Source organism: Pristiophorus japonicus, chromosome 10 (assembly GCF_044704955.1).
Source record: "Pristiophorus japonicus isolate sPriJap1 chromosome 10, sPriJap1.hap1, whole genome shotgun sequence".
Lineage (NCBI taxonomy): Eukaryota > Metazoa > Chordata > Chondrichthyes > Pristiophoridae > Pristiophorus > Pristiophorus japonicus.
This window is the reverse complement of record NC_091986.1, coordinates 152,762,780-152,777,845: the sequence shown is the minus strand read 5'-3', so window position 1 is coordinate 152,777,845 and position 15,066 is coordinate 152,762,780. Positions and strand designations below refer to the sequence as shown.

Sequence of the window (15,066 nt, the reverse complement as noted above, 5' to 3'; positions counted from 1 at the left end):
TTCGGACCTACCCGCTCCCCTCCGCACAGGGTGCCCAAAGATCAGGAGAGTGGGACTGAAGTGCAGCCAGAATTTCAGGAGCAGCCCCTTCAAATAATAAAACAGGGGCTGCAACCTTGTGCATTCCATAAAAACATGGAACACGGACTCTTCCAGACAGCAGAAATTGCAGGCGGCCTGGGAGTCCGTGAACCGGCTTAAAAATTTATTGCACGGCACTGCTCTGTGCACCACCCTCCAGGCCAAGTCCCCGATGAATAGTGGGAGGACCCCTGCGTAGAGTGCCCTCCATCGGGGACCCCCGCCTCCTCCGGACGGCAAGATGGTACGCCATGGCGTGTCCGGACGGCCGGCGAGGATGGCAAAGTTGAGGGTGTGCAGGAGCAGCCCGTACAGGAAACCCCTCCGCGCGGAACTGAAAGGCACGGAGGGGATTTCCCCGAGGCGGCTCAAGTTGTGAGGCGCCGGCCCCCGAGGGAGGTTCCGGGGTTTGGCGCCGATGAGGAATTCCGTCCGGACGGGGGTCAGTTCGGACGGGATCTTCCCACGTGCTTGAGCCTCCTCGATGCACCTAACGGAGTCAGGGCCCAGAGCTGTTTTTAGCGACTCGATGGCATCGGCTGCGTGGCGGACGTTGGCAGAGTTTAGGCGCCGCGCCAGCGTGTCTGGCGCCATCCAGCCCGCTCCTCCGCCATCGAGCAGGTCCCTGACCCTGGTCACCTCACCAGCCACAGCCCTCTCTTCCGACCGCCACATAAAACCTCGGCCGTGGAGGTACGGATTCCCGAGCAGCGGTTCCTGCAGGACGGCCGCCACTCCAGCGGCGGAGAGCTGCGCTTGGTGGAGACTTTGTTCCAGACCCTGATGAGTTCCCTGTAAAAGACAGGCAGCTCCCGGAGGGCGGTCCTGGCACCCCCCAAGTTCACAAACAGGAGCTGCGTGTCATAATTGAGGTCGCGCTGCTGGCGGAAGAAATACCTCGCCAGAGCGCACCACCTAGGAGGGGGCTCGACGTAAAGGTATCTCTGCAGGGTCTGAAGACGGAAAGTCGCGAGCTGGGCGCTGACGCACACCAACGACTGACCGCCCTCCTCAAGCGGGAGACTCAAGACCGCGGCAGAGACCCAGTGCTTCCTGTTGTTCCAGAAGTCCACCAGCTTCTTCTGTATCTTGGCGACAAACGCAGGGGGAGGGGTCAAAGTGACCAGCCGGTACCACAGCATTGCGGCCACCAGCTGGTTTATGACTAGCGCTCGACCCCTGTAGGACAGCACTCGGAGCAGTCCTGTCCAGCGCCCTAGGCGAGCGGCGACCTTGGCCTCCAGCTCCTGCCAGTTCGCCGGCCAGGCTCCCTCGTCGGGGCTAAGGTAGACTCCCAGATAGAGGAGATGGGTCGTGCTCCAGGCAAAAGGCCTGCGCTCCTCCGGCAGGGAGTCCACCCGCCACTGACCCACCAGGAGTCCGGAACATTTCTCCCAGTTGATCCTGGCGGAGGACGCGGCCGAGTAAATCTCCTGGCACTCACGCATCCTCCGCAGGTCAGCGGGATCCTCTACCGCGAGGAGCACGTCATCGGCGTAAGCCGAGAGGACGACCTCCACGCCCGGCCCTTGCAGAGCCAGTCCCGTCAACCTCGTCCGCAAGAGGCGCAGGAAAGGCTCCACGCAAACGGCGTATAACTGGCCGGACATGGGGCATCCCTGGCGCACCCCTCTCCTAAAGCGAAGGGGCGCAGTCAAGGACCCGTTAACCTTAATCAGACACTCCGCGGCGGCGTACAAAAGTCGGATCCGGGCGACGAAATGCGTCCCGAACTCCTCGTGCATGAAACTCTTTTGAGTTTATCTGTGAAAACATAAAACATTAAACGGTGCCACCCGACCTGGGTGACACTCCAGACATTTACAAGGCCCTTTTTTTTTTTTTTCCCCCCCTTTTTTTGTGTTTTTTTTTTGTGTTTTTCTTTTTTTGTTTTTTTTTTTTGGGCACTAAAATCACAATTTTCCCCAGTGCCCCCTATAAAAGGGAAGGGGGACACTAAAAGCACCGGCAATTAAAACAAATTAAACTTAAAAACGTAAAATCAAATTAAAATTTGGTTGCCGGGCGTGATGATGCACTCCAGTCCCTCCGGTGCCCACCTCTCGCGGAAGGCCGCGAGCGTACCGGTGGACACCGCGTGCTCCATCTCCAAGGACACCCTGGACCGGATGTAAGAGCGGAAGAGAGGCAGGCAGTCAGGTTGAACGACCCCCTCGACCGCCCGCTGCCTGGACCGGCTGATGGCACCCTTGGCCGTGCCCAGGAGCAGTCCTACGAGGAGGCCTTCGGACCTACCCGCTCCCCTCCGCACAGGGTGCCCAAAGATCAGGAGAGTGGGACTGAAGTGCAGCCAGAATTTCAGGAGCAGCCCCTTCAAATAATAAAACAGGGGCTGCAACCTCGTGCATTCCATAAAAACATGGAACACGGACTCCTCCAGACCGCAGAAATTGCAGGCGGCCTGGGAGTCCGTGAACCGGCTTAAAAATTTGTTGCACGGCACTGCTCCGTGCACCACCCTCCAGGCCAAGTCCCCGATGAATAGTGGGAGGACCCCTGCGTAGAGGGCCCTCCATCGGGGACCCCCGCCTCCTCCGGACGGCAAGATGGTACGCCATGGCGTGTCCGGACGGCCGGCGAGGATGGCAAAGTTGAGGGTGTGCAGGAGCAGCCCGTACAGGAAACCCCTCCGCGCGGAACTGAAAGGCACGGAGGGGATTTCCCCGAGGCGGCTCAAGTTGTGAGGCGCCGGCCCCCGAGGGAGGTTCCGGGGTTTGGCGCCGATGAGGAATTCCGTCCGGACGGGGGTCAGTTCGGACGGGATCTCCCCACGTGCTTGAGCCTCCTCGATACACCTAACGGAGTCAGGGCCCAGAGCTGTTTTTAGCGACTCGATGGCATCGGCCGCGCGGCGGACGTTGGCAGAATTTAGGCGCCGCGCCAGCGTGACTGGCGCCATCCAGCCCGCTCCTCCGCCATCGAGCAGGTCCCTGACCCTGGTCACCTCACCAGCCACAGCCCTCTCTTCCGACCGCCACATGAAGCCTCGGCCGTGGAGGTACGGATTCCCGAGCAGCGGTTCCTGCAGGACGGCCGCCACTCCAGCCGGCGGAGAGCTGCGCTTGGTGGAGACTTTGTTCCAGACCCTGATGAGTTCCCTGTAAAAGACAGGCAGCTCCCGGAGGGCGGTCCTGGCACCCCCCAAGTTCACAAACAGGAGCTGCGTGTCATAATTGAGGTCGAGCTGCTGGCGGAAGAAATACCTCGCCAGAGCACACCACCTAGGAGGGGGCTCGACGTAAAGGTATCTCTGCAGGGTCTGAAGACGGAAAGTCGCGAGCTGGGCGCTGACGCACACCAACGACTGACCGCCCTCCTCAAGCGGGAGACTCAAGACCGCGACAGAGACCCAGTGCTTCCTGTTGTTCCAGAAGAAGTCCACCAGCTTCTTCTGTATCTTGGCGACAAACGCAGGGGGAGGGGTCAAAGTGACCAGCCGGTACCACAGCATTGCGGCCACCAGCTGGTTTATGACTAGCGCTCGACCCCTGTAGGACAGCACTCGGAGCAGTCCTGTCCAGCGCCCTAGGCGAGCGGCGACCTTGGCCTCCAGCTCCTGCCAGTTCGCCGGCCAGGCTCCCTCGTCGGGGCTAAGGTAGACTCCCAGATAGAGGAGATGGGTCGTGCTCCAGGCAAAAGGCCTGCGCTCCTCCGGCAGGGAGTCCACCCGCCACTGACCCACCAGGAGTCCGGAACATTTCTCCCAGTTGATCCTGGCGGAGGACGCGGCCGAGTAAATCTCCTGGCACTCACGCATCCTCCGCAGGTCAGCGGGATCCTCTACCGCGAGGAGCACGTCATCGGCGTAAGCCGAGAGGACGACCTCCACGCCCGGCCCTTGCAGAGCCAGTCCCGTCAACCTCGTCCGCAAGAGGCGCAGGAAAGGCTCCACGCAAACGGCGTATAACTGGCCGGACATGGGGCATCCCTGGCGCACCCCTCTCCTAAAGCGAAGGGGCGCAGTCAAGGACCCGTTAACCTTAATCAGACACTCCGCGGCGGCGTACAAAAGTCGGATCCGGGCGACGAAATGCGTCCCGAACTCCTCGTGCATGAATCCCAAAAAGTTCGTTTGCAGGTGCAGCAGGTAATCAGGAAGGCGAATGGAATGTTGGCCTTCATTGCGAGAGGGATGGAGTACAAAAGCAGGGAGGTCCTGCTGCAACTGTATAGGGTATTGGTGAGGCCGCACCTGGAGTACTGCGTGCAATTTTGGTCACCTTACTTAAGGAAGGATATACTAGCTTTGGAGGGGGTACAGAGACGATTCACGAGGCTGATTCCGGAGATGAGGGGGTTACCTTATGATGATAGATTGAGTAGACTGGGTCTTTACTCGTTGGAGTTCAGAAGGATGAGAGGTGATCTTATAGAAAGATTTAAAATAATGAAAGGGATAGACAAGATAGAGGCAGAGAGGTTGTTTCCACTGGTCGGGGAGACTAGAACTAGGGGGCACAGCCTCAAAATACGGGGGAGCCAATTTAAAACCGGGTTGAGAAGGAATTTCTTCTCCCAGAGGGTTGTGAATCTGTGGAATTCTCTGCCCAAGGAAGCAGTTGAGGCTAGCTCATTGAATGTATTCAAGTCACAGACAGATAGATTTTTAACCAATAAGGAAATTAAGGGTTACGGGGAGCGGGTGGGTAAGTGGAGCTGAGTCCTCGGCCAGATCAGTCATGATCTTGTTGAATGGCGGAGCAGGCTCGATGGGCTAGATGGCCTACTCCTGTTCCTAATTCTTATGTTCTTAAATGGAACTGAACACTGTGCAATCATCAGCGAAATCCCCACTTCTGACCTTATGATGGAAGGAAGGTCATTGATGAAGCAGCTGAAGATGATTAGACCTAGGACACTGCGCTGAGGAACTCCTGCAGCGATGTCCTGGGGCTGTGATAATTGACCACCAACCACCACAACCATCTTCCTTTGTGCTAGGTATGACTCCAGCTAGTGGAGAGTTTTCCCGATTCCCATTGACTTCAGTTTTACCAGGGATTCTTAATGCCACTCGGTCAAATGCTGCCTTGATGTCAAGGGCAGTCAATCTCACCTCACCTCTGGAATTCAGCGCTTTTATCCATGTTTGGACCAAGGCTGTAATGAGGTCTAGAGTGGTCCTGGTGGCACACAAACTGGGCATCGGTGAGCAGGTTATTGTTGAGGAAGTGCTGCTTGATAGCACTGTTGACGACACCTTCCATCACTTTGCTGATGATCAAGAGTAGACTGATGGGGCGATTATTGTCCGGATTGGATTTGTCCTGCTTTTTGTGGACAGGACATATCTGGGCAGTTTTCCACATTGTTGGATAGATGCCAGTGTTGTAGCTGTACTGGAACAGCTTGACGAGAGGTGTGGCTAATTCTGGAGCACACATCTTCAGTTGTTGACCAATCATAGCAATAAATCTCTCATCAATTAGTTCACAACAGACCCAGACATAAGGCAAGGAAAAAAATCAGTTGTGGACAGCTTTGGGAACCTTTAGGTCCAAAGTCACCAGTTCCTCCCAAGCATAATACACTGATAAATGCATCTCTATCCAAAGGGTCAATTTGACTTCTGTTTTTCAAATAATCCGCTGTGCATTTCCAGAATTTGATGTATTAAATAATTACTATTTCCGGGGGGGGGGGGGGGAGAGAAGACGGACGGACGGACGACAGATTTAGAAATATGTACACCTTCCATATATTATTTTCTTTCCCACTGGATTCTACCATTCACATTCCACTGTTGGCCCTTTTATTTGGAGGCAGGCTCAACTCAGCATTTCAAGTTCTGTAAGATTAACTTTATATATTATGTACCACATCACAGCTTTTTCCAACCTTTTAAAATCTAGTCACAGGCTGTGTATTTCCAGTATGTCCTGTTTTGTCAGCCAGATATTTTAAACATTGGCTCAAAATTCAAGCAATCAAAAACATTTTCAAGAAATAAGGCATGTTGATTCAAATATACAAATCCAAATCACCTGGCTCTGCTCATCTTTACAATGATTAAGTTTCAAACTGCAATGATAATAGATGCTGTTATGTGATAGTTTAAAAAAAAATTATTTCCTCCGAGGGCGTGAGCAACACTGACAAAGCCATATTTATTGTCCATCACCAAGTGCTCTAATATGATGGTGTGTCTTGTACTTGAACTGCTGCAGTCCTTGTGCCAACAGTGCTTCCAAGATAATGTTAAGCAGGAATTCCACAATTTTGGCCCAGCGATGATAGAAGACCAGTGATATATGCCCAAGTCAGGATGGTGTGTGACTTGGAAGGATAATTGGAGGCGATGGTGTCTCCATGATCTTCCGGTTCTTGTCCTTCTTGCTCACTGTGGTCGCAAAGCTCAGAGTTGCTGCTAAGTAAGCTTGGCGAATTACAACTGTACACAATGTACATAGTACCTACTGCAGCCACAGTGAACTAGTTGTGGAAGGGGTAGATATGGAATTCAGTGGCAGCGATGCCAATCAAGCGGACTGTTTTATCATGGTGTCAAGCTTTGAGTTTTGTTGCAGTTGTACCCATACAGGCAAGTGAGTATACCATCACATTCTGTCTTGAGCCTTGTAGATGGTGGAGAGACAATGAGCTGTCAGGTGGTGAGCTAGCCTCTTCCCCACTATGTTAATACAGCTGGTCCAGCTATGCTTGCTGTCAAGGTTGACCCCAAGATGTTGATATTGGGGGGCTTGGTGATGGTGATGCCATTGAAGATCAGAGGTAGTGACTGAGCTATTTACAAATCGGAAGGTATACTGCATTCTGTTTGCATAAGCTGAAGATTTCAACAGCAGCAAAGTAACTGTGCCATTACAAAAGTTAAGCAAGAAACAACTTTTGGTTGAGTTTCCATTGAAAAGTGGTGATTAAATAGAACATTTAGAAATATATATTTACAATTGTCAGAAATGCAATATTTTGTTAATATCCAGTAACTTTTTACCTCAAACATCAAATCCCAGCTTTCTTCAGGTACATTTTCTCCATTATTCAAATCTGGACAAAATTTCTGTGAAGGAGAAAAAAAGCCCACCCGGTGTACTGCATTACAAAGTATATTCAAAAACAATCTTCAATGTGCTTGCGGTCGATATGTTCAACAGACTATGCAAATACCATGCAAGAACATAAATAAAGAGTTTGGGTCACAGGTAACATTTCCTTAATGATAGTGGGTGTGAAAGGCTTCCAGATGTGGTGAAGAGGCAATGCAAGCACCCAAGACCCAACAGGCTCTCTACAAATGAGATCACAATTTTAGACCTGGCACTAATGTCTTTGCTGTTCTGGCTGCAATTACAGATTACAAACTACAAGTTTATGATTTAGATATTTGTGGCATTTGTAAAAAGTAGCCTTAACTGTGCTTTGAGAGATATGTCATCACTCTCTTCATCGTGACAAATCCAAGGTACAAGAGTCCACAACAGAACCCAAGGAGAGGGAACCGTTAATATCAGCTAATGTATGCCAAGAAGGGAAGTGGAATGGTCAGCAGTTTGGTGGAAATAAGGTCGAGGGAGCAGGAGATGGGACTCATGGACAACATGAGCTCGGAGAGGGCATATGGAGAGATAGGAGAGAAACTAGAGAAAGTTGCGAGTTCAGAGCTAAGGCAAGGGAAGGGATGAAAGCAGCAGAACGGATGGTCTCAGTCTTAGTGACAAAGTCTATTAGCGCATTTGTTATTGGAGGCAAGCATGGAGGGGGCAGGGGCGAGGAGTCCAAGAAGACCTTTTGTAGTGGAGAAGAGAAACTGGGGGCTATTTTTGTTTTCCAGGATGATAGCAGGGCCCGATAGTGATTTATGTGGTCCTGCCAGATCTGGCGATGAATGGCTAAAGCAGTTCTCTGCCATAAACGTTCAAGTCTGCATCTGTTGGACTTTGGGGAGTGGAGATGAGGACTGTACTGGGGGAACAGCAAAAGGGGGAGGAAGGGGGAAGAGAGAGAGAGAGAGAGAGAGAGAGAGAGAGAGAGAGAGAGAGAGAGAGAGAGAGAGAGAGAGAGAGAAATATGGTTTTCATGAGGACAAAGGACAAACAACAATAATCATTACCCATTAAGCTTTTACTGTGCAGGTATGCCTCCAAACTGCTCTTTTGTATAATTTCCATTATTTTACCAGGCACTGATGAGATTACTGGGTCTGATTTGCTCCCCTTTAATATAGGCACAGTTTGCTTATTTCTAAAATGCAAAACTTCTCCAGGTGAAATTCACTGATTGCCAGTAAAGTGGTGATTACCTTTGGCTAAACCTGTAATTTTACCTTTAACATTATTGAAGCATTTTCATCTTGAACAGCATGGTTATGATGAATCATAAAGCAGGAAACAGACATTCCATCAAAGCGAAGATCAACTAACAGCGTCTGTATGCAATTTTCTGACGGTACCTAGAATTAGTTAATATAATTTTATCATTTGAAACATCTCAATTAGATCACCCTTCAACCTACTAAACGCAAGGGAATACAAGCAACATTTATGCAATCTGTCCTCATAATTTAAGCCTTTGCGCCCAGGCAACATTCTGATGAATCTATGCTGTACCCCCCTCTACTGTTGCGGGAAAGATGGGCATAGATTCCACTAACTTCTTCATAACTGGTGTTAGACTGACAGGTCTGTAGTTTCCAGGTTTCTTCCTCCCTTCTTAAATAATAGGGTACTTTTAAAAAATAATAGTGTAATTTGAAGTTTCCCAATCCAAATGCACAATTGCTGAAGAGAGCGCGCTTTGCAAAATTATGACTAATGCACCTGCAATTTCCTCACCACAGGTCCTGGAGATTTGTCTACCTCAAGTTGAATTACTTTCTCCATTACCATTTTTGTTATTACTTATATTGAATCCAATAAACCAATGACTTATTTTTAGATTCCTGGTACCCTTGGTATTCTACTGTGGAAAAAACAATATTCATTTAACAAATTTGCCATTTCCTTATTATCCATTATAGTCTCACCTGCATCTGTCTTTGGTGGGCCCACATTCCCTCTTATCACTATCTTGCTCTTGATGTATTTATAAAATCTTTTATTGTTAGCTTCGATATCCCTTGCAAGTTTTTTATATTCCTTTTTATACCTTATATTACAGGTACAATGTCTTGCTGGAGTCACGAATCCGAAAATACCTGAGCAGCCGCGGAGGTGTTCGGGTGAGCCGGCCCTGCCGGGGAGGTGTTCAGGCTGGCTGGCCGGCCCCACTGGGGAGAGCTAAACGCATGGTTCAAAAACTGGTGTGGGAGAAATGGGTTTTGGTTCCTGGGGCACTGGCACCAGTACTGGGCTAAGAGGGAGCTGTTTCATTGAGACAGACTCCACTTGGAATGTGCTAGGGCTAGGGTCCTGGCGAACCGACTAACTAGGGCTGCAGAGAGAGCTTTAAACTAATTAGTGTGTGTGGTGGGGGTGGGGGGGGGGGGGGGAGGGGGAGGGTTCTGGTGAGCAGAAATCTAAAAGCTCAAAGAACAAGGTGAAGGCAATAGAGCAGGGCAGCATTGGGGGAAACGAAAACCAGTGTGTGACAGGAAGGGACACAATCTATAAACATAAAAGAATGCATCAGAAACTGGGGGCATAACAGGAGAAAATGGTAAGTAAAGACATTTAAAGCTCTGAATGCACGCAGCATTCTTAACAAATTAAATGAGCTGTCGGCACAAATAGTTACAAAATGGTTATGATCTGGTAGTCATAACAGAGACGTGGTTGCAAAGTGACCAAGACTGAGAACTAAACATTCAGGGGTACTTGACAATTCTGAAGGACAGACAGAAAGGAAAAGGAGGTGGGGTAGCTCTGTTGATAAAGGATGGAATCACTGCAATAATGAGAAACTATATTGGCTCAAATGATTAGGATGTTGAAACAGTTTGGGTGGAGATAAGGAATAATAAGGGGGAAATGTCACTGGTGGGCGTAGTCAATAGGCCCCCTAACAGCAGCAACTCTGTTGGTCAGAGTATAAACCAAGAAATAGTGGAGGCTTGTAAAAAGGGAACAGCAATAATCATGGGTGATTTTAACCTCCATATTGATTGGACAAATCAAATTGGTCAGGGTAGTCTTGAGGAAGAGTTCATAGAGTGAATAAGGGACAGGTTCCTTGAGCAGTATGTAACGGAACAAACCAGGGGGCAGGCTATCTTAGATCTAGTTCTGTGCAATGAGACACGATTAATAAACAATCTACTAATAAAGGATCCCCTTGGAATGAGTGAGCATAGCATGGTTGAATTTCAAATTCACATGGAGGGTGAGAAAGTTGGATCTCTAATCAGTGTACCAAGCTTAAATAAAGGAGACTACAAAGGCACAAGGGCAGAGTTGGCGAAAGTGGACTGGGAAAATAGATTCAAAGTGTAGGACGGTTGATGAACAGTGACGTACATTGAAGGAGATATTTCATAACTCTCAAGAAAAATATATTCCAGTAAGGAGGAAAGGTGTAAAAGAAAAAAAAGATAGCCATCTGTTGGTAACTAAAGGAAAATGAAGGATGGTATCCAATTAAAGACAAGGGCATACAAAGTGGCCAAAACTAGTGGGAGGACAGAAGATTGGGAAGCTTTTAAAAGCTTTGGGGGGGGGGGGGGGGGGGGGAAGGAGGTTAACACAATCACAATCACTAAGGAGGTGGTACTCAGTAAGATAATGGGACTAATGGCGGATAAATCCCCTGGACCTGATGGAAGTAGCGGTAGGGATAGTGGATGCATTGGTTGTAATTTACCAAAATTCCCTGGATTCTGGGGAGGTCCCAGCAGATTGGAAAACTGCAAATGTAATGCCCTATTTAAAAAAGGAGGCAGACAAAAAGCAGGAAACTATAGACCAGTTAGCCTAACATCTGTGGTTGGGAAAATGTTGGAGTCCATTATTAAAGAAGCAGTAGCAGGACATTTGGAAAAGCATAATTTGGTCAGGCAGAGTCAGCATGGATTTATGAAGGGGAAGTCATGTTTGAAAAATTTGCTGGAATTCTTTGAGGATGTAACGAACAGGGTGGATAAAGGGGAACCAGTTGATGTGGTGTATTTGGGCTTCCGGAAGGCATCTGACAAGGTGCCACATAAACGGTTACTACAAGAGATAAAAGTTCACAGGGTTGAGGGTAATATATTAGTATGGATAGAGGATTGGCTAACTAACAGAGAACAGAGTCGGGATAAATGGTTCATTCTCGGGTTGGCAATCAGTAACTAGTGGGGTGCCGCAGGGATCAGTGCTGGGACCCAACTATTTACAATCTATATTAACAACTTGGGTGAAGGGACCGAATGTAACGTAGCCAAGTTTGCTGACGATACAAAGATGGGAGGAAAAGCAATGTGTGAGGAGGACATAAAAAACCTGCAAAAGAACATAGACAGGCTAAGTGAGTGGGCAAAAATTTGGCAGATGGAGTATAATGTTGGTAAGTGTCAGGTTATGCATTTTGGCAGAAAAAAAAAAATCGAAGAGCAAGTTATTATTTAAATGGAGAAAAATTGCAAAGTGCTGCAGTACAGCAGGACCTGGGGGTACTTGTGCATGAAACACAAAAGGATAGTGTGCAGGTACAGCAAGTGATCAGGAAGACCAATGGAAACTTGGCCATTATTGCAAAGGGGATGGAGTATAAAAGCAGGGAAGTCTTGCTACAATTATACAGGGTATTGGTGAGGCCACACCTGGAATACTGCGTACAGTTTTGGTTTCCATATTTACGAAAGGATATACTTGCTTTGGAGGTAGTTCAGAGAAAGTTCACTAGGTTGATTTTGGGGATGAGGGGGTTGACTTATGAGGAAAGGATGAGTAGGTTGGGTCTCTACTCATTGGAATTCAGAAGAATGAGAGGTGATCTTATCGAAACGTATAAGATTATGAGGGGGCTTGACAAGGTGGATGCAAAGAAAATGTTTTCACTGATGGGGGAGGCTAGAACTAGAGGGCATAATCTTAGAATAAGGAGCCATCCATTTAAAACTGAGATGAGGAGGAACTTCTCCTCCGAGGATTGTGTATCTGTGGAATTCGCTGCCTCAGAGAGTTGTGGAAGCTGGGTCATTGAATAAATTTAAGACAGATATAGTCTCTTAACCGAAAAGGAATAAGGGGTTATGGGGAGTGGACAGGGAAGTGGACCTGAGTCCATGATCAGATCAGCCATGAATGTATTCAATGTCAGAGCAGGCTCGAGGGACTGTGTGGCCTACTCCTGCTCCTATTTCTTATGCTCTTATGTTCGGGCCGGCTGGCCCCGCTGGGGAGGTGTTTGGACTGGCCGGCCCTGCCTCGGGCAGGCCGGCGAGGAGGCCCCGAGGTAAGGGCAGGTCTGGATTCCGGAACATTTTACGGATTCCAGACAACCCTGCCACCGATTGTCCCCGAGTCCGGAATATTCTAGATTCTGGAACTCCGGATTTTTGATACTGCACCTGTACTTTTTGTATCCCTTTGTTTCTTTTTAAAGCTCTCCAAGTCTGAGAGTTCCACTTTTCCTTTCATTTAACTATTCTTTTAGCTTGATACTGTCTTTAACCTCATTTTTTCACCATGGTTGCTACCTGAGCTGGGAGTGTAAGGCGGCTGCCACAATATCCACATTAGAGTCAGGGTTACAGTTAACGGGGACAGAGAATCTTGGGGCTGCCTAAGCACACAAAGACAGCGGCTTACAGGCATATACGAGATTCGGAATGTGGACCCATGTCAGAGAGTACAAGTGGCTGAGGCAGTACTGCTGGGGCAAAACGAGCCTGTAGCCAACCCAGGAAACACTGGCAACTGAACAGATCCACGGCCAACAAACAGAGGAAGCCTGACAATTCATACGGAAGTGAAATTCCACGGCGGGGGGGGGGGGGGGGGGGGGGGGCGGAAGGAGGGGAGAAGAGAGGAGAGAAAGAGAATTGGCCGTTGGAGATCTGCAAGGGGGCCAGAATTTATAAAATTGATTTAAAAGATATATTTGAAAGGAAAAGTTAGTACCCACCTGACTACTTACCTTCACCAAGATGTTTAACACACTGGAGGTGAGAAACTTCAATAAATGTGCTCCGTGACACCTGGTGCCCAGATAAACTGCATGCAGAATCAAAAACCTTCTAGTGTCACAGACCGTCACGTTAATGGTAAAATCCAATTAAAATGTGACGGGCAGGCTTCACTAGTAAAGTGCAACAAGTATAGATATGGACACACTTCACACCGAAAACGCTATTGGAACAGTTACTATGACAGGACATACCGATTTTAATATATAGATACAACGACATTTGTGCATCTTCACAAACAAGTTCCTTTACTCAAGTTCACCTTCTGCATCTGTTTAGATTAGATTTTTGTTGAAATTTTTTCAAGTTATGATATGCAACAATTGAAGAAATATATTAACACTATACACAAGTCATTTAGGATGTTTGCAGAAAACGACTGTCTTTAATGAAAGATAATTACCATGATCTCCACTGTCAAATTTCTTTGTAGAAGTAATTCTCTTAAAGTGTCAACAGCATCTTCCTGCCACTGGTTTCCTACCTGTAAAAGGTGGCAATTGAAGCTTTAATAAACTGTCAATCCACGCATATGCAAATCTAAATGCAAAATGTTAATTTACTATGCCTTCCTCAAGTTAATTTGGTTATAACACAAGAACATAACAAATAGGAGCAGGAGCAGGAGCAGGCCATTTGGCCCCTTGAGTCTGCTCTGCCATTCAATAAGCCCATGGTTGATCTGATCTGGGCCTCAACTCCACTTCTCTGCCGGCTCGCCATAACCCTCAACTCGCTTATCATTCAAAAATCTGTCCATCTCCACCTTAATGACCCGGCCTCCACAGGTCTCTGCGGTAGAGAATTACAAACATTCACGACCCTCAGAACAAATATCTCCTTATCTCCAATTTAAATGGGCGACCCCTTATTCTGAAACTATGCCCCCTAGTTCTAGATTCCCCAAAGAGGGGAACCATCCTCTCTGCATCTACCCTGTCAAGCCCCCTCATAATCTTATACGTTTCAATAAGATCATCTCTCATTCTTCTAAACTCCAATGAGTATAAACCCAACCTTTCTTCATAAGACAACCCCCTCATCTCGGGAATCAACCTCGTGAACCTTCTCTGAACTGCCTCCAATGCAAGTATATCCCTCCTTAAATAAGACGACCAAAACTGTATGCAGTTCTTCAGGTGTGGTCTCACCAACACTCTGTACAGTTGTAGCAGGACTTCCCTACTTTTATACTCCATTCCTTTTGCAATAAAGGCCAACATTCCATTTGCCTTCCTAATTACTTGCTGTAGCTGCATGCTAACTGTGTGTGTTTCATGTACAAGGACCCCCAGAATTGTGTAATCTCTCCCCATTTAAATAACAATTTGCTTTTTTATTTTTCCTACCAAAATGGATAACCTCACATTTTCCCACATTATACTCCATGATGGCTGGGCTGCACCATTGCGACACGGACCCCGTGAAATGGTCCCGCCGCCCCTTTAATTTTCACCCTGCGAGCAGAGTGCAGCCCGGTTCGCGAGCTGCGAGGCTAGCGTTAATATCGCCTGTGGCGGCCTCACGGGGCACTACCTAATTTCTGTCGCGGGGTTAAAACGGATCACTGCGCACGGCTATGACATCATCAGCACTGCGCAGCAGCCTGGGATACTACCGGTGGGAGCCTCCGCCAACTTCGCGGGAGCGTCTCCCTCCCCAGGGTGAGAAATGGTTAGCACCCCATTAGTGCCCCCCCGGTGACACTAATGGGAGGCACAAACAATGCAAATTTCTCTCCCATAGATTCCAGAGAAAATAATTAGATCTGTTACTATTTTCATTTGTGAAAACTAACTAATTTTATAGGCTAGGTTTTGCGCTAAGAACAACGTTGAGGTTAACAGCGCCCACTGTTATTATAGGATAAATTGAGGAGCAACTTCTGGCCTCCACACATG

The 15,066-nt window shown here is 48.3% G+C and overlaps 1 protein-coding gene across 2 annotated transcripts in view; it reads right to left on the bottom strand.

Annotated features, from left to right (window-relative positions):
• The window catches only part of rnf17 (ring finger protein 17), a 265,192-nt gene that overhangs the window by 18,226 nt on the left and 231,900 nt on the right, over positions 1-15,066 (bottom strand). Inside the window, exons 33-35 of one of the 2 annotated variants that reach the window (XM_070892177.1) lie at positions 13,569-13,649; positions 8,387-8,512; positions 7,058-7,123 (exon numbers count right to left, since the gene is read on the bottom strand). In XM_070892177.1, coding sequence (XP_070748278.1) covers positions 7,058-7,123; positions 8,387-8,512; positions 13,569-13,649 — 273 coding nt within the window. The remainder of the gene's footprint in view (positions 1-7,057; positions 7,124-8,386; positions 8,513-13,568; positions 13,650-15,066) is intronic. The other variant, XM_070892179.1, reaches the window with a different exon arrangement.